The sequence below is a fragment of the Cupressus sempervirens genome, chromosome 10 (assembly GCF_028749045.1).
Source record: "Cupressus sempervirens isolate cs-2001-9-10 chromosome 10, ASM2874904v1, whole genome shotgun sequence".
Lineage (NCBI taxonomy): Eukaryota > Viridiplantae > Streptophyta > Pinopsida > Cupressales > Cupressaceae > Cupressus > Cupressus sempervirens.
The window spans coordinates 430,389,117-430,412,044 of NC_143127.1; the positions used below are offsets into that span (position 1 = coordinate 430,389,117).

The window sequence follows — 22,928 nt, forward strand, 5'->3', positions numbered from 1 at the left end:
GATGAGCTTCTCCCATGACGTTCTTCTGCACACAATAACGGTTACCAATCATTTGGCTGCCAAATATTCTTATCATATCCACATCTCCACTCCACGTTGCCTATTACGGGAGATGTCTCTTAAAATTTTCGTTCCCAAAATCCTAGCAATCAACACATTTGTCTCACTCCAATCTGACTAAGGAGATGAAGTGTTGCCTAAGAAAGAAGTCTCAACAACTTTAAGAAATTTGAGTTAACCGAATACGATACCAACAACTGCATCACTTCCAGGAATGAAATCCCACAATGCCCTCTGAGTCGTTATTTCTTATCGTATCCGCATCACTTCCAAGAATGAAATATTCTTATCATATCCACATCTCCACTCCACGTTGCCTATTACGGGAGATGTCTTAAAATTTTCGTTCCCAAAATCCTAGCAATCGACACGTTTGTCTCACTCCAATCTGACTAAGGAGATGAAGTGTTGCCCAAGAAAGAAGTCTCAGCAACTTTAAGAAATTTGAGTTAACGGAATACGATACCAACAACTGCATCACTTCCAGGAATGAAATCCCACAATGCCCTCTGAGTCGTTATTTCTTATCGTATCCACATCACTTCCAAGAATGAAATATTCTTATCGTATCCACATCTCCACTCCACGTTGCCTATTACTGGAGATGTCTCTTAAAATTTTCGTTCCCAAAATCCTAGCAATCGACACGTTTGTCTCACTCCAATCTGACTAAGGAGATGAAGTGTTGCCTAAGAAAGAAGTCTCAGCAACTTTAAGAAATTTGAGTTAACCGAATACGATACCAACAACTGCATCACTTCCAAGAATGAAATCCCACAATGCCCTCTGAGTCGTTATTTCTCCCTTCTCTTTACAAACTTCTTCAATTAACTTAATTGGAACATTTACCATAGTAATAATTGATGCCAAAAAAAAAAACATTTGATAATAATTTGCGCTTCAATAAATTTACTGCACCATTTTTTTTTTTGTCTACATGCCCATCTAGACTATGCAAATGGTAATAAGAACCGATAAATTTGTCTTATATGTACACAATGAAGTATATTTATCACTTGGCTTTCATCATCAACGAAATCACTTTTATTCATTCCAATGGCCAAAATGAATGACTTACAGCAATCAAAATGTACCAAATTCCCAGAATTATTTCCTTGACCCCCAATAGTGTCATTTGAGTTTCTCATAACTATTCACGGCATGTACCATTCCCGCACCTGTCAAACATAATCAAAATCCTTGCCCTAGATGTTAAGACGACATTTCTAAGCGCTAGGCATATGAAAGTTGACCCAAATTTAACTCCTTCAGTGTTTGAGGTTGCTATGAACAATCTTCACAATAATTGATGAATAAACTTTGCCTGTGTCTGTTTACATTCCTCTATAATAGCAGCTCCCAATATCTTCAGTTTGCAATCCAATCAATTCATGTGCCAATCAACTCAACAATTTTTGGGTTGTGTATCCAGTTGCAATGCCAAAAAACAAGCCTCCCATGACCACGGTTAGAGGATAGATATAGGTTTAGATGTCAACCATTTCCTCAAACGAAGCATAATACTTCCCACAGTCTATCCAAAAGGGCGTCTAGATGTTAATTGTAGTGTGTATCGAATAGAGTTGCCTGAGACTTATTCACGACCTCGACCAATCTTCAGTTGAATATCATCACACACTGTGCCCTCCAAATACCCGATGCTTCCCTTTACAGAAGTTGAGAGATCGAACTATGGAAACGGAAGCATATATTTCTCTACCAATAATTTCTCCATAAATATATAATTTTCCATTAGTTAGCAGTTGAAATTCTGGCAATATTGTAGTCTCTAAGAAAATTCATAGGCTGGCAGGGAAACCAGCTCTGATACCACTGAAATATCCCAAATGGATATTGGTCTAATTTTATCTCAAGATAATTTTTTGAACAAAAACATATGAAGATGCATTATAAACCAATAGACTCTCATAAAATACCTTAGAATATGTTATTGCTTTATACATCAGCAATACAATAACTAGCATTCAAAATCCAATCCTAAACACAATTTTACAGCCAGATTGGAATACTAAGAAAAGAACCTTTAAGTACATGTGAGACACCTGCTATGACGTCTCCATGGACAATGGCGTTGCGTCCACTGACTACTAACATGAGGGTTTACGTCCTCAAGCTGGATGAAAGCTGAAGCTTTCCAAATACTCTCTCAAGAGAGAAATTGAAATCTGAATTATAAACCAAGCATGAAGAAATGAGTTTCTCCTCCGCCTTTTAAAGACCCAACCTATGATTCTTCAGCTTATGTATTCTTGTCCCTGTCCCTCATGCCACTCATCTCTTATTCACTCTCCTTTAATTAAAAAGGGCTTAATAATTTTGCATTAAGTTCTCAAAGGTCATATATTGGATTGGCCTATCAGTTCTTGATGTCCCTGAAAAAGGGGATATTACATGTTGATGCTCTTTCTAGGAGACCTACTCTTTGCTAACTTAAAAAGATTTCAATTGATTGCAAATCTCAATTGTTGTCCAAGCATGCTTAGAATTTCTATGCTTGTGATTTAGTGGATGGAACAGAACGGGATAATAGATATTTTGTGATTGAGGATGTGATATGACAAAAACATAATCTACCTGGCTCCTGGGTCTAAGTTAAAAGAATATTATGAGGGAATCACATGACACTCTTCTTGTTGGACATCAACGTTTCTTAAAACTAACAAGCAAGGAAGAGATTTTCTTGGAGGGGACATAAGGATGATGTGTTGCAAAATGTTCACAAATATTCAATATGCCAACAAAACAAATCCAAACACACTTTTCCTATAGGTACCCTTTCCAAAGAAGTGCGAAGGTATATCAATGGATTTCATCACAAGACTCCCATAAGTATAGAGATAAGATTTTACATTTGTAGTGTGGACAAGTTGACCACATATTCCTAATTCTTCGACATTGCTACGGATTACTCAATTTCTCAAGTTGCTAATTTATTTTCCGAGAAGTGTTTAGATTGCCCCGTTTTCATTAGAAAATTGGTAGTAACAGGGAGAACAAGTTTATCAGCACATTTTGGCAGGAATTGTTTTGCCTAGCAGGGACAAAGCTGACATCCATTGCTAGCTACCATCCTCAAACAAATGGGCAAATTGGAATTGTGAACGAATGGGTTGAAGGCTACCTCAGAAACAACAAGGGCAGCAACATGCTTGGGTCGAATAGTTGTATTTAGATAAGTATTGTTACAATACTACCTATCATATGACTACTGGTATGTCCCTGTTTTAGGCATTGTACGGATATCATGATTTGTCCTTTATACTTAGCCATTGATGATAGCAAGGTTCCTTGTGCAAGAGAAACCAAGATGTTCACAAAGTATTAAAAGATAATATACTAGAAGCACAAAACCAACAAAAAATGTATGCAGACACACACAAAACTGAGAAGACCTTTCAGGTGGGAGATTAGGTTTTCCTATGCTTGGAACCTTACAGGCAATCTTCTTTGAAAAGCAGTGGAGCAAAAAAGTTGAAACCAAGGTTTTGTGGACCTTACACGGTGCTTAGGAAGATTGGAAAAGTTTCATATGTGCTTGAACTTCCAACAGGAAGTAGGATTCATAATATTTTCCATGTCTCTTGCCTAAAGAAGGCTTTGAGACAACAAACTGTTGCTTTTCCTGAATTGACACCATTGGATGAAGATGGAAAACTTATTCTAGAACCTGAAGATATTGCTGATTGGAGGGAAAAGAAGCTAAGGAATAAGATTGTTCGAGAATATCTATTAAAGTGGAAGGGATTGCCTGTTGATGATGCTCCATCGGAAGGCAACGAGATACTTCTGCATCCTAATTTACGCTTGCTAGATTGCCAGCAATCTCAGGAAGGGAGGATTGCAATGCCCCCCCTCTGCTGACACATCAAATTGCTAGAATCACTTTACTAAGTCTGTTTTAGTTATGTGTCTCCCAAACTTAGTAAATTTTACAAAATAAAAGAAGAAAAGTATGTGGGCTCGGATTCACTTAAGTTACCCCTATTTTTCAGTTATTAGTGGTGCCTTTGGGCTATTTCCTTATCTTTGGGCGATTTAATGAGAATAAGGCAACATTATCGTTTCAGTCAAGTGGCAAACTCGTCTATTAGAAAATTCGCCTAAGATCTAGGCTTTTGTAGCTGTTTGGATTGTGACTTCTTTTTAAGGCAGTGGTGAGGATGTTTTAAGGCAGTGGTGAGGATGAATGGTCTATTTTATTATCTTGATTTATGTTTTCATCTCTCTGCAACTGGAATACAGCCTTACCAGGATTGAACCCTTCATAATGGAGGGCTTGGATGTCAACCCAAGCTTCAGTCACGCTGAAGTATGTGCCGCCAATGCTACAGCAATAACAAGGGTTTGAGGATTACCGCTGGGAAGAAATTGCTGGCAGTTTGGATAACAGCAATTGTGTGAGGGATACAGCAGATTTGAAGGGAAATTCTCAGCTGAAGGAATCTACAGAATTTGATTAACCATTAATATAGAAGCCTGGGCTGTGATTCAGAACCAGATACTTAGTCTGTTTATTGTAAGAAGACAATAAATCTGGTATCGCCCATTCAAGTACCATACTATCATTGTTTCCTCCAATAAAATATTCAGCTTTTATACTGTTCTATACTCGTAGGTTATCATATGAGCTAAAAGTTTTCAATAAGAATCACTAGAAATCGATTTACAGGCTCTATGGATATCGCAAATTCTCAATATGCTGTGAATTAGATCATGATTTTAGATGTCTTTGCATTATTTCCATTAGAAAGGATATTTCAATGTTGATGATGCATATATTTTGTGCCAGATTTGATCTCTTCTGTCCTTGAATGATGCATCTTGAAGAACAGACATCGTGGAGTCCTCTGGTTTTTATTCTTTTCTGAAATATTCATAGCTTGTTACAAGTCTTACCAGGAACCATTCGTTAACCATAACATGGTATAGTCTGTAACAGTAAGCTGGTGATTTTAAAAGAAGTTTTGGCAAAAGAAACAGCCATTATATCTAGTCCTTTAAGGTAAAGTGCTCATTTGGCTGATTTTTGTATAGAATAGAAAGGTCTGTCAATGTCAGTAGAGACAGTAACCATTCTGACCTTGCTGCTACTGTATGAAAACGGATTGTCATTTTTAGTCCCCAGTTTAGATTAAACACTCATTTTATTCATCAAAAGAAAAACCAAAAGTTGTCCAACATTTCCGTTAAGATCAAATACTGTATTTTTTTTGAAATATGAACTATTTTCTTCATTCTTAAATAAGCACAGGACAAGATCTAATTTAAGGACATTCTTACCTATGTCCAATTGCTGCTAATAAAGACATTTTAATGGAAGAGAAACTTCAAAAGTTTATAATCTTGGACAAACTTTCTTAGTTGTATTCTGAAATGGGAGCAGAGATGCATGTGGAATTCCATAGCATGTTTGATTATATAATCATGCAGTCCAAAGTGACTCCAAGAACTTAAAGCTTTTCAATTACGGCTTAGGAATTAAACTGCTCAAAACTTATGTTTGCCAGAAAAGTTTACACCATTCATACAGTAACATATAGCAGCATGCTCTTAGGAGTGAAGGTGTTATGATAACTGAGGTGCTTGTAAGAGCATGAATAGGATCCAAATCCCTCTCATAGCAATAGCAGCCTACTTACTCTGGAAGACATGTAGGAAGGTTGTGATCTGCAAATCACAAAAATATGCTCCAACTGTAATCCACGCAGTTTGTAGAAAGACAAATTACTCGATCAAATAAGGTAGCTGGGAGCATTGGAAGGCTCCGCATTCAATTTAAAAATTATTCAGAGTGTCAAGAGGCAGCTAAAATATGAGATCGCCCTACGGCTGGTTGTTGTTCTTATATAAAACAAAGCTGGCTATAATAGAAAAAAACTAACTATAAAACAGGCAAAAATTATAAGGACTCCGGTAAAATGGGTATAAAACACTCAAAAGAAAAAATGAAGAATGAAATCTACTCCAAAGTAGCTGATTAATGGTGGCTTAAGACATCCAAAGGGAATAAATACTAAGGTTCGTCACAAATTCAATCTAGCATTTAGTAGACAACCTTACGAAGGTTTATACTATCGATATCTTACCATCAATATTTCCTCTTGTATGTCCAATTACCTACCTGTGATGGACGAAGAAATCTACTATGTGAAATTTGCAGAAGATAGCGGAAGACCTTACCTACAAAGACGTACTGGTAAATAGATCATATTGAAAAGGTGTAATGAGTCGTCATTTGTTCAACCTACCTTTTTGCGTTGAGGAAAAGGAGGATGGTAAAGCACAGTGCTACAGAAGCATGACGTTAACATATCAACCCTGTGATTCCTGCTGATCTTTTCGAAGCTTTTATATTAAAGCAAATTAATGTGCACAATACCAGATTATTCTATCCTTAAAACATAAGATAATACAGAAGCTATAATCAGTACACCGTACATGAGCCACAATAATCTACGTAGTAATTGACCTCTCTGGTTTCGTCTCTGAATATATGGCTTCCGTTATGTTAAGAAATCAGGGCCTAATGCATGCTCATACCTGCAATGTTAAACATATATTTTGTAGTACTGCAAAAACATATTCCAGCCTACAGCTTTTCGATGTTTCTGACATTCCGAATCGAATCTTTGTGTTAAACAAAAACCCTAAAATGCAACGAGATTACTAATTGCAGAAATTTCCACGTTCCTTATTGCATTAATGGAAAGAATTTTCACATAAAAAATAAAATAAAGTACCTTCACAGTCCTGTTTTCCATGGCTGAAATTGATGAGAATAGAAATGCAAAACCAGAGAATAGCCCGGTTAATTCCAGACTCCGTATCTTTGTGTTTTGAGCTCATGGCTGTGTAAAATCTACTTCGAAGTAGCGATTTATGCAATTAATAGACGTCCACCAAAGACGGAAAATAAACAGAAACGGTAGTATGGTAAGAACGGCGGCGAAAGTGTCCAGTGGCCTCTCTTTATGTCGAAGGTTGCTGCAAGGTTGCTGCAAGGCGAAGCAACATACATAGGACTCAGCAACTTTTAAATGAAAGTGTGCGGTTTTTTAGCTTTAAATTTTTTTGGATTGCCGCCTTTATATCTAAGCACTATCTCGTTTTAAAGACCAAATCTATTTATTATTATTAATTTTTATTAATTTGTTATTGTTTTAAGTAAAATGAATCATTCTTTATTATAAAATCACATTAGCGTACTAGGCAAAGGTTAGAAAAGTAGTAAACAAGAGCTTTTAGAGCTGGAGTCCCTGTCTAGGGAAACAAATTGGACGTATTAATTTGTTATTGTTTTAAGTAAAATGAATCATTCTTTATTATAAAATCACATTAGCGTACTAGGCAAAGGTTAGAAAAGTAGTAAACAAGAGCTTTTAGAGCTGGAGTCCCTGTCTAGGGAAACAAATTGGACGTAATATTTGTTAAAATTATGGTTTTGAAAAGAGAAGTTATAAATTTTAGTTAATTTTTAGTTAATATTTTAAATTTAAATTTTATAGAATAATGTGGCGACTACCCATTGTCTAAAAATATACAACATAATGTAATGTATTGTAAAATTGTGAGATTTTAATGAATAGAGTTTTAACTAAGAAATTTAAGATTTTAAAAATTTTATTACATAAGTTAAATTTCGAGATTAATTGTTTTTAATTTTTTTAATTGATATATAGTAAAGTTTATATATATAAAGCAATACAATTCTTAATAGCAATAATATATTTTAATAAAAAATCAAATTTAGTAATTATTGATTTATATAAAACCAATTTTTAAAATAATATAAAATATATTAACATTTTTAAATACTATATTCAAAACTAAAAATTGTGATATTAATATCGATATAACATTATTTTTGTTGTGAAAGATAAAAACATGATTTTTTTTTAATAAATCTAATCAACTTGTGACAAATATTAAAAAGATAAAGTTTTAATTATTTTATGACTCTAATGAACTTGTGACAAATATACAAAAGATAAAGTTGTAATTAATAATGAAGTTGTCACAAATATGTAAAAGATAGAGTGCAATTAATGAATTCATTAATGCATGTTAGAAAATATTGTATTTTTTGAAATGGAAAAATAAAATAAGCCCCACCAAAAATGTAATGGACCAATTAGAAAAAGTAATAAATCAACATAAATTAATTTTAAAATATAAAGTTTGTTGAACTTTAAGAATAACTTTAGAAATAGAGTAATTGTTGTCAAAAATTAATAGGAAGGGGAGGTAAAAAAAAACATTAGTACCCTGTCTATAATAATAATATTAAATAGGCGGAGACTAATAATAATAGTAATAAGTAGTAAATATAGGGATGTTGAATGTAGTGGTAAATTAATGTGAGTTATAAGTCATGAGCTATCATTTCAAGGCTTCTAACTACTTAATACAAAATAGTATGTTTAGAAATATTTTAGAATTAAAAACTAAGATGATAATGTTGCTACTTGAATAATGTGATGGTTAAGTTGGACAAAAATATTATATGATTTAATTTGAAAATAGAGTAAGATATCATTTAAATAAATATGTATCTTAATGTTGACAATAGATAAATCAAATAATGCTAAAAGGTATAGGTGATCTCTATAAGTTTTGTGGTGAGTTCATTTTTTATGTATCTAATATAATGACAGAAATAAACGACGTGAAGAACATGTTATAAACATTCTTAAATAAAATAATCAACATTAAAAGACAAACATCTAAAAACATCCTTTGACAACCTTAATACTTAAATTTAATTTAATTAATATTTCATTTGGCAATATACTTAATTTTAGTCAATTATTTGTTATATATATATATATATATATATATATATATATATATATAATAAACAAAAATAAAAAATAGCTTTCTGGTAATTTAATCACATATTCGTCAATGGCGAGCAAAGCAATCATTAACTATGCAAAAAATTCGAACAATGCGACAAAAGATAAACAATCTCACGAGCAACACTAGAAAGCTAAGAAGATTGGAAATGTTGAGAAGAATACAAAGCCTAGCATCTATGCAGTGCTGCATCTATTGCCAAAATTTTGAAACCGTAACAAGGAGAGGAAAAAGCTGGGTAGAATTTGTAATGCTATTACCCCTCTCAATATCAATCCTCCTGCAAAAATCAACTACACTTTAGAAACATAAAATCCGTTCGCAATCTTAGGTGCACAAAAGGATGTGGAACATCTAGTCACGAAGCAGGCGAACCTCAAAGATCTAGGGGTCGCTTCAATAGAAACCCCAACTATCCCAGCAAACAATGTGGAGAGGATAGGAAGCTAATTGTGTCAAATGTGGTTGGGAATGTCAACAACCCAAACCACGGTAGTCCCTAATCAGGTAACTTCGTTCCATCCCCATCGAGAGAAAATTAGCAATCCTCGGATAAACCTTCAATCTTATAATTGTGAATCCTCTAAGCTTTCCAACTTCCCGAGATTACAAAGTACTCGCCCTATCATTTTTTCCATGGCAAGTCTGGATAATTAGATTAGGTTTTTTAATCTCGCTAAATATTCAGAACAAAAAAAAAAAAAAAAGAGTTGTTCTCTCGGTAGATAGGTTTTCTTCCTGACTTCACCGTGGATCCTTTGAATATTTATAAGAGTCCACCTAGGCAGAATAAGTTCACAAGTCTCACCTCCTCCTATGCTTCACCCAATACATATATTTTGCCTCATCGTAGAAACCATGTTTCCAATCTCCCCATTTACTCTAACATTCAGCCCAGATCATTCCCTGAATCTTATCCCCACATCTCAAAGGATAAATTCCTTATCATCAGTAGTCATTATAGTGAAGATTGCTGGCAAGAATGCCAAATGTTGGTTTATTTACATTCTGGAATGGGCCAAAGTGTGAAATGTTCAATCTCATAAATTGGTTATAGGAATTATGCAAGAACCAGGTAAGTATCTCTCACCACTCTGATAGATTAGTATGCATACAATATAGTGATGAATTTGTCAAAAAAGATTTCCTTTATGTCTCTAATTGTTATTTTAAAGGTTATGTTGTGAAATGCTTGGAATGGATACTGAATTGCAAGGAAGAATTGCTAAACTTCTTGATCCTAACTTGGATTACCCTTCAATCCCTTCCTCCGAAACTTTTGCATGTAGAAATTATTAGGAAAATAGGGTTTTCTATTGGTGATTTGATTGGCGTGGATGCATCTTTTAGTTACTATAATAATATTAAACTTCTAATCAATTATAAGGTTAATTATTTGGAATTCAAACCTATTAAAGTAATAAAAAATAGAGCTATATATAACCTAAACTTCCATAGATGTGAAGGTAAAATCTCAAAAATAATTAAACTAGACAATGATAGGAAATTTTCATTCAAAAAGTTGCAATTAACTGCGGATCTTAAAAAAACTTTCCCTATGATGAAGATAAGGAATCAAAAAGAGAACTAGAGGGTTTCTTTACATAAGGAAGATCTACATAAGATTTATCAAGATACAACAGGGAAATCAGAGCTAGCTCTTGAGAGAGGGGCAGTCAAAACAAATAAATCAATAAGGTCAAGCCCATTGAGAGATATTAGAAATAGCCTATCTCCAACCCCTAAGGAAGTACAAAAGAAAGCAGTGGAGACAACACAAGAGGATAAAAAGAAAGAAACTCAAAACATAGAAGAGGAAAAACATTCAAAACTAGAAGTTCGCAAAGAAAATATTGATGGACCAAATACAAAAAAATGTAAAGAAATCAGTCCTATCTCAAGAATACAAACTTCTTGTGTAAATCAAAGTTCCAAAGATCTCAACAGAGATAAAAGAAAAAGTAATCAAGACATGGCTAATATAAGGCAACAAGGATTAGTCGCCAACAGCAATAAACTCAAGAAAAGATAAAAAAAATTCAAAAAGAACAAGAATATAAGAATAATAAATGAAGAGGAAAAGTCGTCAGAGAAAATAGTGAAACAACAAGACAAATAGCTATTGGACAATGTGGCTAGTAGCATAGAAAAAATAGAAAATAACCTCCTATTTGTGGGTGAAGATCCAGAGTAAGGGGAAATTAAGTATACAAAAGAGGAAATGGGAATTCCAAAGAAATAGATAGAAGATCATATGAAGGAGACTAGAATCGCCAATAAAGAGATAATCAACAGGTTCACCAAAATTTGGCAAACTCCACCAATTAGTTCAGAATTCTTTGATCCTTTTGATAGTGATCACAAGGTAAAGAGAAGTGAACAGAGCAAAAGAAAAAGATCGTTAACACAAGATTTTCAAGAATTTCTAAATAGGGATTCGATATGGGATGAAGACTTGGAAAAGGCAAATCTAAACAAGATTGAAGAAGACAACTTGGATTCATTGACTGAGGAACTGATCTAAGTATTTAGCTTTGAAAATATAGATAAGAGCAGTGATGCACAGAAAGAGATTCTCATATAGTGAGTGTTAATATTATGAGGAGACAACTACACTTGTGAAGATTTTAAAAGAGATTTGCTAAGTATAGAAGGTAATGACAAAAACAAGGAAGTCTTGCAGATAACTGAAGATGCACCAATGATAGCATAAGACAATGACTTGGAGGGGATTGCAGAGCAAATATTACTAGAACTAGAATGTGAAGATAAAAAAGAGAAAGAAGGTAAACAATCTGAAATCACTTTAAAAGCATAGGAAAATATAGAACAGTTGGGAATCTAGATGAATCAAGAAGGAATAAACTCTCCTAAGTATGACAAATTGAAAGCTAAAAGAGGTAGGAAATCCCTTAAGGAACTCAGAGAAGTAGATGGTTAGGTAAAAAAGTAGCAAAAGATCAGTCAGTTATTTAACACAGGGAAGGGGAGGATCCTTCCGAAGGAAGCATGAAGATCACCACTTGGAATGCTAGGGGTTTAAACACACCTAGCAAGAAATGACTACTAAAACAAAACTTAAAACTATTTGAATATGAAATTATCATACCACAAGAAACAAAGTCAAACGAGGAAGAAGGAACCAAGCTAGAAAAAGAAGATAGGTAGTTGGAACATTAACTTGCATGAATCTAGAGGAGCTTCAAGAGCTTTAGGCATTATTTGGAATCATAGGAAAGTGTCCCTTGATATTTTAAAAATGAACAACCATTGGATGAGCAACAGAGTCAAAAGCATCAAAACTAACCTTCAGTTCATTTTAGTAAACATATATGGCCCAATCTTTAATACAGATAAAAAACTTTTATGTGACGAAATTAACTTATTTATCAACAATTATAAAAATGAACTTATCCTATTAGGTGGTGATTTTAACACTATCTTAAATATAAACGAAAAATTTGGTGGTATCCAATAGGCTTCCCAAGCCTCTAAAGATTTAAAAAATTGGTGTTATCTTAACAACTTGATTGACATTCCATTAAATAATGGAAAATACACATGGAATAATAAAAGGAAGCATTTCTCTTATATAGATGAGAAATTGGACAGGTTTTTTCTCAAAGGAGAACTGAGTGATTTTAATTCTAATATCCAATCCTCTATTCTTCCAATAGTAGGATCTAACCACTATCCTATTAGGATTGAATTTTTTGTACCATTTAAACCAATTAGAAACCCTTTAAAGTGCAAAAAAATGTGGTTTTTAGATTTAAACTTTATGGAATGCATTAAAGAATGGTGGAATCAAGGTAATTTTAAAGGATCTAGAATGTATATTTTTGTCTAAAAATGAAAATGCTCAAAGAAAACATACTCAAATGGAACAAAGAACACTTTAATAATATATTTAAAGAAAAATTAGAGATTGAGGAAAGATTAAAGGAACTAAACTTAGAAGTAATCAAGAAGGGTGTGAATAATGATTGCTACTATCTAGAGAAAGAACTACTTGCCAAACAAGAAAGCATATTGGCAAAAGAAGAAATCTTTCGGAGACAAAAGTCAAGAGAAAAATGGCTAGATGAAAGAGATCGAAACATGAAATTCTTCCATAACTCCTCCCTCTACAATAGAGTCAAAAGTAAGATAGTAAAAATAAAAGATCCCTTGGGTATTACCATTAAAAATCTAGATAAAATAGTCGAGATTTTTGTGAGTCATCTTCAGAATGCATTAAACAATTATGATAGTTTGAATAAGGTAGCTCAATAAAAAATTCTCGAAGCCGCACCTAAAGTAGTTTCATTAGAAGATAATAAAATTTTAAACAAGTCTATCACCTTGGAAGAACTTAGAATGGTGTTATTCAACATGAATCCTAACAAATCTCCAGGTCCAGATAGATTCTAGACATTTTTCTACCAAAAATGATGGGACATTATTGGTGTAGATATTTGGAAAGCTATTGAAGCGTCAAGAAATGGTGGATCGTTGCTATCTAAAATCAGTTACACCTTTTTTACCTTGATCCCTAAAAAGGAGGATCTTGAAAATCCTGGGGATTTTAGACCTCTAGCTTTATGCAACACTATATATAAAATCTTATCTAAAGTTTTAGCAAATAGACTTAAACTGATTCTCCTTAAGATTATATCTGAAGAACAAACCAATTTCATCCCAAGTAGATCAATCCTAGATGGAATACTAATTATCCAAGAAACACTACATTCAGCCAATAAGAATAAAGTGGCAAGCATGTTCATGAAATCAAACATCCAAAAAGCATATGACATGGTGGATTGGAGGTTCTTATGTAAAACCTTAGAAGCCTTTGGTTTTTCGCACCAATGGATTAACCTCATATATCAAAGCATCTCTACCACAAAAATTTTAGTCCTTATTAATGGTACCCCTAAGGTTTTTTTGAAACTTCAAGAGGCATTAGACAAGGAGATCCCCTATCTCCATTTCTATATATTATCATGGCAAAAGCCTTCGGGAGAGCACTTACCAAGGCTAACATTAAAGGAAAGATAAAGGGTATAATTGTAACAGAAAATATCCCCAACATTGCCCACCAACAATATGTAGATGACACCATTTTGCCTGGTGAAAGTACAATAAAAGAAGCTCTAAATATCAGGTGTATCATCCAATAATATATGGTAGCATTAGGTCAAAAGTAAATGCAACACAATTCAAAATCTTTTTTATTAATACTAAACCTTAAATGGAAATGTAGATCTATGGCATCATGGGGCATAAAAGGGGATCTTTCCCATGTAAATACCTAGGTATCGAGTTAGAAAAAGGAAATAAATCTAAGAAGGCATGGCAAATTATTTTGGATAGACTGGAAGCTTGGATAGGCGGCTGGAAAGATAAATGGCTTACAAAAGCTAATAAAATCACCAAGATCGGATAAGTTATGTCCGCTATCCCAACGTATCCACTCTCCTGCCTTCCTCTACCTAAACATATCAATAAGAATCTCGAGGAAAAACTTAGAAGCTTCCTCTGGAATGATTGTGAGGATTCCAAAAAATTGGCCCTCATAAGATGGGAAAACATATGCAAACCGAAGGAGTCTGGAGGTTTAGGTATAAAAAACTTATATTAGCAAAATGAAGTATTAGGGACTAAGCTGACTTGGCGCCTCTTTGAAGAAAGGGATAACAAATGGGAAAATTTTTTCCATAACAAATACCTTAATGTTGTTGATCCCTTTTCCATCTTTAGGATGAAGACCCATCCCAAAGGATCTGAAAGTTGGAACTTTATAGTTAAAAGTCGAGCCTTGATTAGTAAATATCTCACTTAGGACACTGGAAAGGGGGATGAAGCCTTATCCTGGGAAGATTCATGGGATGGGCTTCCCCCAGTAGATAGCATGGAAATGTGTGTGAGCATCAAAGAGAAATTAGTCAAATTATGGGGAAGCAAGGTTAGTGATTATAAAACCAAAAAATTTGTGAATGGAATTACAAGCTGGGTATGGAAATTTGTGGATAACATAGATTTGGAGCCAACAGCAAAAAAGGTATACAAAAAGATAATCCAAAGTAGGAAAGTTAAGCAACTAGAAAGAAACGACAATCTCATTTGGGCAGCATCAAAAGATGGTAGGTATAGTGTGAAAAATGGATATAAAGCTCTCATTCATTCCCAAAGATGGGAAGAAGTGGAAATCCCACTTAAACTCTATCGGGACTCATCTTGTCTGCCAAAAGTAGGTTTCTTTTTATGGCTGGCATTTCAAAATAGGATCCTTATGACCGACAGACTTCGTAAACTAGGTATTAAGGGCCCATTAAGATGTGTGTTATGTGGACCAGATAGCGAAGACACTGATCACATCTTATATAATTTTCCTTATACACAACATTGTTGGGAATGGCTCAAACAAATGTTAGGCTAGAATGCCCCCGTGCCTAACTCCTTAGTTGATTTTCTCAAAGGATGGACTACAGACACAAGTAAAGGTATTTATTGCAGAATTTGGAATATTTTCCCATCTATCCTCATGTGGGAGGTATGGAAAGAAAGGAAAAGAAGAATATTATGTGACCAGGATATGCAACTAGATGAGATTATAAAAAAATAGAAGCATGTATAGTTGAAACATTAAACTCTCACCTTAGGAATTCCCAGAAAGAAGAAGGATCATTCTCTAGCTAGGATGGGTCAATTGAAAAGCAATGGATAAACCTTATTAATCCCCTACTTACCTATAAAAAGAAGAATAAAGAGGCGAGGGAAAATTATAGATGGAACCCTCCACTGATGGGGTGGGCTAAGCTAAACTTTGATGGAGCTTCAAGAGGCAATTTGGGGTCAACAGGTATCAGATGCATCGTTACCAATGAGTCAGGCAAATGGATTGCTAAAAGGGCTAAATTTATAGATCCAACAACTAATAATTTGGCTGAGCTAGAAGCCTTGTAAGAAGGACTCCAACTTTGTCTAAACCTAGGCTTATCCAAGATTATCATTGAAAGAGATTCTCAAATTGTATTAAATGCAATTAGGAAAAAAGCAACACCCAATTGGGTATTATACTCAAAGTTAGAAGAAGTTCTTAATATTTTGGATCATTTTGCAGATACTTAAATTTGCCCTATTTTTTGGGAAGGCAACAAGAAGGCAAATTAGCTGGCAAATAAGGGTGTCGATAGTAAAAATTCGCTAGTCATCAATGATTGATATTCTTAATAGGATCCACCAGCGCTCATAACATTTATCAATACTTAAAAATAAGCTTTCTAATAGATTTTATTAAGCAGTTTTCTATAACTAAACTATGATCTAGACCAGCCCTGAAGATCTTCCTTGGTTCCTAGGATGTTATTTTAACAACATCCCTATCTCTAGTGAATATTATTAGTATACTAATATAATCAAACTTTTTTATCGATCATTAATATGATTTTATTTAGGTATACACATATATTATCAATTATATAGTAAAGATAGGGGTAGACGAAGAGTTAGGATGGATATCTCTAATGGGTAAAAATTGTAAAATAGAGTATTAAAGGGTCTTCTAATTTAGAGTAACTATTCTTTAGGAGTGTAATGGTGCTAATTATCATAAGTATGCATATTTACTTTCAGTCGAATACTCATCATCGATTCTAAATTCAAATCACATGGTCTTTTATCCCCTTTTTACTTCTATAGATAACATGCACTCCCTTGTCTCTCTAATTATGGCGTTACTCTCTCCCCCATCATTTGTTATGCAGTGATGTCATGCGGGTGGCATCAGTTGATATCAACTTATATCCAGGTTCTTCTAGATCCTTCACTTGTAGTATTCAGCCTTTTAAAACCCGTTTAGCCCTGTCACTTCCATCTCGCACCTATTGTATCCTACAATGGACACCAATATTTGTGTTTCCATGTTTTTGAAGCACAGACTATGGCTTTTCATGGAAATCTAAAACCTGAGAGATGGAATAAAGTGTTAAAACTAGTGGATGATATGATGAGAATTGTGATGAGCCATGCCCTTAGAGAAAGATTTTTCAAATAGGATTTCACATGGAGAACAAACAACAATATTATAGGGGCATTCATTGGGTGTCTAGCTAGAGCCAAAGTAGATAAATGGGAAATGGTCAAACATTTTTCAGAATGTGTTTGATCCAGTTTGGTGTGTGGGTTTGGAAGAAGCCATTAAGAGTTTAGATGAGAAACTCAAAATTCCCCTCCTATAAATGTATGTGGCACACCCACCTAGGAGTTTCAATCTGGCCATAGTACCAAGACGACCTTCGCTAGTTATTCATGAACATGTAGCTTTTAATCTAGTTTGGTCGAAGATGGAATCTAGCATCCAGTTTCTCCTTAGATGGAGAGGGATAGTGGAGGATGAAGGCAAGGCATGGCTCAAAAACTACCTAGGCATTTTCAAGTCTTATATCCACCTAGGCCTCAAGTTGGAGAATCTAGATGCACTGGATTTTTGCACCCCCAACATTGAAAAGTCTAGCAAGGAAAAGAGCACCTTTGAATTCTTGCCACACTTCCAATCTAAAAACCCCACAAATATCATCGAGATTATTATGGCCTTTTGAAAATAGTAGTATGAGATTTGTTCTTAGCATGGAATACTAGTTTTTGAAACAACAACAATCAAGTCGAGGGTTTTTCTTGTTCTTTCCTCGGCCATGTGTTCTAGTTTTCTCTTTTGTCTATTCCTTTTTATCTCTTCATATGATCTATAGGTTTTGTTTTCATATTTTTGTAGATGGTCTTGATCAGGGCCAGTAAGGATTGTATCTAAAGTTGTTTTCTTCAAAAGAATAGTAAGGTTAGCATGATATGTATATTGTCTGTGAATTATATTAAGGTTAACACTAGTCGTAGCTTGTAACAACTTCTTAGAGGCTGGTTAGCAAGCTAGGTTATAATGTGTAGTAGCTCAAAGATCCCAAATCCAAACCTATGTAAATTCATAATGTTACTAATATATATTAAGATCATATTAGTGATGAGTTTTATTTTGCCCTCTACTTTCTTTGAATGGCATTATTTTGTATCTGTTATAATATTGCTTAAGATGTATCTTTATTTGCTTAACTATTCTGGGGTTTGTCTCAGTTGCGTTAGTAGAAATGTATGGCGAACTTGAAAAGATAAACTCTAATCGCGATAGGTAGACTAAGTAGTTTGGAATAATCTAAAGCACCCTAGACTAGCAACTAGGTTGGTATAAAGAGCAATATGCAGAGGCAATTCCAATAAAAACAAATTCTCAATTTGAAGTCTATTAAGGCATTACTTAAATAAGTAAGGGTAGGATTCTTTTTACATAAAAGGAAAATCCTAACTGATAAAGTATAGTTCTCCTAACTCAATATACTAGAACTAGTGTTAGTAAGGTTCAGAGTAATTGAATTTGTTTCTTGTTTTTTATTAAAGAATGTTAAAATCAAATTATTAGTAGGAATAAATATGAGCTCAAATTGAGAGAGTACAACTACCAATTAGGATTAATATTGCATTAATGTCCTAAATGGATAACCAAAGTAATTCAATAATATCCCACTAGAATTTAAGATTTCAACTATTTATAATTAACAACTCTAACATTTGCTTCAAGCTATATTCACTAAGTAGCAGGGCAGTAAGGAGAAAGCATCTCAGGCAAATAACTTAGAAGAGGTTACTACTATGAGTTTAAGGCTTCGTTCAAACCATTTACCTTAGATAGAGGGTGACGAGTGATTGATAGAAGTATCTTCAAGATCTCATTATTCAAAAGACAACTTTTGTCATTCTCCTTGTATTGAGAACAAAACATTGGTAAATTACAACTGGGCTATGCCCTTTTTAACTATGTAATAATAAAGGACTATGGTCTCGAGCAAGATTGGAGGTTTTCTTTCCCATTCTTTCCTACCAGTGCCCATTTGAATGGAGATACTCTGATGTTTTATTATTAAGTTATAATATAATCAAGACTTCAACCATTTACTAATTTAAAAAAAAATATTTAATAAATGTGCTCATTTCCTAAAGGTAAAAATGATAAATATAATCCCTCTAATGTGTTAGAATTTAATTAAATATAAGTTTACCAGAAATCTTTTTTTTAATAAATTTATATTTGTTTCAACCCCTTCATTTAGCCTTTTCTTTTAATCCATGATCTAAATTAATGTAAGTTAAATCTAAATCTAAACTCAACCTAAAACCTAGTCTACACCAATGACCTCACCCATTAAGCCTACATCATTTGAATTACTAAATGATTAAATACTAGTTTGTGTGATTCTATAAACCTATTAAGCCTAATTTGTTGCTCACACATGTAAGCAACTTCTCCAACTATAACCTTACAAGGTTGTCCTCTATCCCTTTTCTCAAAGTTTCCCACACGTATGTAAGCAACCTTGGGCCTCTCAAACTTTAAATACCCATCTATCTAAAGTTGTTCACACATGCGTGCGAGCAACTTTGACATTTGCATGGTCTCCCTTTTTTCCAAGTGTTTCCTATGTGGCTCTTATGTGGATTCCACATAGGTGTCACCTTGTCTTATCCTCTCAACTCCCTCCAAAAATCTATAAATAGGAGCCTCTCCTCAATCCATCCATAATATTTTATAGAATCATAAAACTAGTTCATTTTAAATCAATTTTACAATTGCATTGTTAGCATAGTTCTAGAGTTTTAAGAGCATTCTCGTGGCGCTTTAATGTTATCACAATATCCTTTGTTGGATGATAACATTTTAGAATCATTTTATACTTGAATCATGTTTGTTTGGTAGCATTTTCATCTTGGTCGTCATCACTTAGATCAATAGTGCAACAAGTTCCTCATACTAATTTTGCATCATATTTGATATCCATTATTGCATGCATGTGTAACTTTATTTGGATCTTAGATAGCTTTTATTCCTTCAGGAATTAATATATTGTGTTTCGAAGAGTAGTAGCCACATTTCTCTGGATACAGAACAAATCAAATGCAATAAGGTGCTTCCATTTTAGTACAGTTGATGCCATTGTGTTCAATCTCTTTGTGTTTAGTCTTCTTTAAATATTGACTTTTCCTAATGTTTGAAATGCATTGAGCCTAATTGCATAAGGTACTAAAACACATATACATTTTGGCATGCCTAATGTGACCCATATCCTTAACTTTTTTATAATTTTATGACATTTTTGCTTGTACACAAGCCTAGATCTCACATCGTTACCTACATTTGATATAGTAATGACTCTACCTATAGATCACTATATGTGCATATTGACACTTGCACAGACCAATGTTTGTGCTTGCAGAGTGTTGTCTTTGTATGTGTCTTTGTTTGACACTGTGTTTTGTAGGATAGTTGATTTCTAATTAATATATACACTTTTTGAAGAATTGTATATTTGGTTTTTTATTAGAGATTACTATTTGTAAACATAAAAGTTGGTAAAAGAAAATCATTTTTTCTAATCATGGTTTTATTTTTCATCTACACAGATTGACATCTCTATAGATTAATGTCTCCTCTTTGTAAACTAGGGTCTTCACAAACCATACAAGTATAATTCCTACACATTTAAAAAATGTAATTTTTAAATTTATTATTTGATGTTAACCCTAAGATAAACATTTGCATTGATCAATGTTTGTGCTAATTGACTTTTGCATCTATTTTTTTGGTGTTTCCTCATGTTCACAGATATTTGATATCTTAGCTTATTTTTTCTAATGACTAACAATTTGTGTAGCTCTTATCTGCATGTCAAAGATGCTATAAACAAAATTTGCTAACACTCGTAGGGTTTCTCCTTACTATTTTGGTTATTTTTGTGTGTTATGGATGTTTTAATGCTTTGTGGGAATGTCTTATGTTTTTAATCACTTTAGATTAGCTTTAAATTTGGAATTAATCAATTACCTTGTGTGCTTTGAAAACCTTGTTGGTGGAGGTGCTTCCTTCAAGGTTTTCATTTTTTTAAGATTTAAGATTATCATTAATTATATGATACAAAGATAAGAGACATTATAGCCTCTCCCCTTTTCTTAGAAAATCTTGGTTGTAAGAGAAAACTATGTTTATCCTTGCCTCTTGTAAAGGAATAAATAGGATGCACTACCCTCCTTCACAATTGAGAGATTGAAAGGAAGAGATAAATCTCACAAAGTAGATTAGAGTAAAGCCTCCTAAGGAGAAGGGCTAAAGAAGAGGACCTCGACTTACAAGTTTGGTGGGCTCTCCTTAGTTTTGACCCCCAAGTTATGAATCTAATCTAGGAAGGAACAAAATAAGAGATAGGAATGAGAAAGAGGGAAAGATGCTTATTGAGATACAAATCTAAAAATGACCTATCAAACTATGTTTGGAATTGAAATTATTAGAGATTTGCACTATACAACCCCATATCTGCAAACCCAATAAATATGGAGGCTTGAGGATAGGGACAACTTCCTAGGTCCAGGTCAAGATGAATCAAGGAATGAGATGGGTCAAGGTCAAGGTCGACTTTGACTTGACTAGAAACTGAGACTTGGAAACCAATATCTACAAGAAATGAAAGTCTAAAGGTCTCTAGATAGGGACCACCTAGAGGTCAAGGAAGACCTAGGTAAGGGACAATGTCTTCCCTTGCTTGATCTACACAAAATTATGACATCTAAAGCTCTACGTACAACCTAAACCCTAGATCTACAAATTCAATCCATACACCTATAAATTTGAACCTACAAAAAATAGAGAGGGAATATTTTTTGGTGGGGAGGGGTTGCATCAATTGAGGAATCAACCTTAAATTGAAATTACAATTGATAAAGGAATGTTAGCATGTAGTATAATATATAATAAGGTAGAATATCATGGCATTGTTGATGAAATGTGATCAAGTATGTTAATGTAATATCTTTGACTTTGCACAAAAATCAAAAGAAAGTTGTGTGAGATAAAACCTTGTATATGTAGATGGTTGCAATATTTCTCAATGAAGAATTCTTCTTTTTTGACTAAACTCTATAATAAAGCTAGATCTAGGAGGAATAATACATGATGGATGATGAATAAGAGGAGTGTCTTGATTGCTTGCTTGAAAATTTTTGAATACACCTTGAGAGATTAAGCATTGATGGCTAGTGTGAACATGAGATTATCACGAATGCCTGAGTAAGGAGAGAAGGTCTTATTTTATACTGATTTTAGAGAAAACCCTCGTAAGGGTTGACTTGGGAAGGCAAGAAAGGCAACATTTAACATCAGGATCAGGATTTATTTGACCCTTGGGTAAGGGATGATGTAATCTCTAACCCCTAGGTGAGGGATGACCTCTCCCTTTACCCTAGGTAAGGGATGAGCTCATCTCTTACCTGGAGGTTTCAGGCCCCAAAAATAGGCTCTCAATCCAAGAAATATTATGGGATCGAGAAAACCTAGTGACATATATGGGGAAATCATCATAAATGCATTTAAAACGTGATTTATGTGATTGGGGGAATAAATAGAAATTCATGCTTGTAAATTAATGCCAACATATAATTTTGAGAAAGGTTGGAAGAAGAAAGGACCTTGATTTAAGTAATTAAATGTAAAAGGAGCTCCTAATGTACCAAACCATACTAAGGAGGGCTAAAAGATCTAAAATTAAAACTATTAGAGATTTGCACTATACAACCCCATATCTACAAACCCAAAAAATATGGAGGCCTGAGGATAAGGACAACTTCCTAGGTCCAGGTCAAGATGAGTCAAGGAATGAAATGGGTTCAAGGATGAGATGGGTCAAGGTCGAGGTCAACTTTGACTTGACCAAAAACTAGGACCTAGAAACCAATATCTACAAGAAATGAGAGTCTAAAGGTCTCTAGATAGGGACCACCTAGAGGTCAAGGAAGACCTAGGTAAGGGACAATGTCTTCCCTTACCTAATCTATGAAAAATTATGACATCTGAAGCTCTACGCACAACCTGGAACTCTAGATCTACAAATTCAATCCATAAACCTATAAATTTGAAC

At 33.9% G+C, this 22,928-nt stretch overlaps 1 protein-coding gene across 2 annotated transcripts in view; it reads right to left on the minus strand.

The window, feature by feature from the left end:
- LOC149534562 (uncharacterized) overlaps nt 1–7,144 on the minus strand; it is a 96,009-nt gene extending 88,865 nt beyond the window's left edge. The window contains exon 1 of one of the 2 annotated variants that reach the window (XM_089807534.1): nt 6,822–7,144. In XM_089807534.1, coding sequence (XP_089663660.1) covers nt 6,822–6,927 — 106 coding nt within the window. In that variant the 5' untranslated portion in view covers nt 6,928–7,144. The remainder of the gene's footprint in view (nt 1–6,821) is intronic. The other variant, XM_089807533.1, reaches the window with a different exon arrangement.
- Nucleotides 7,145–22,928: the final 15,784 nt, after the last annotated feature.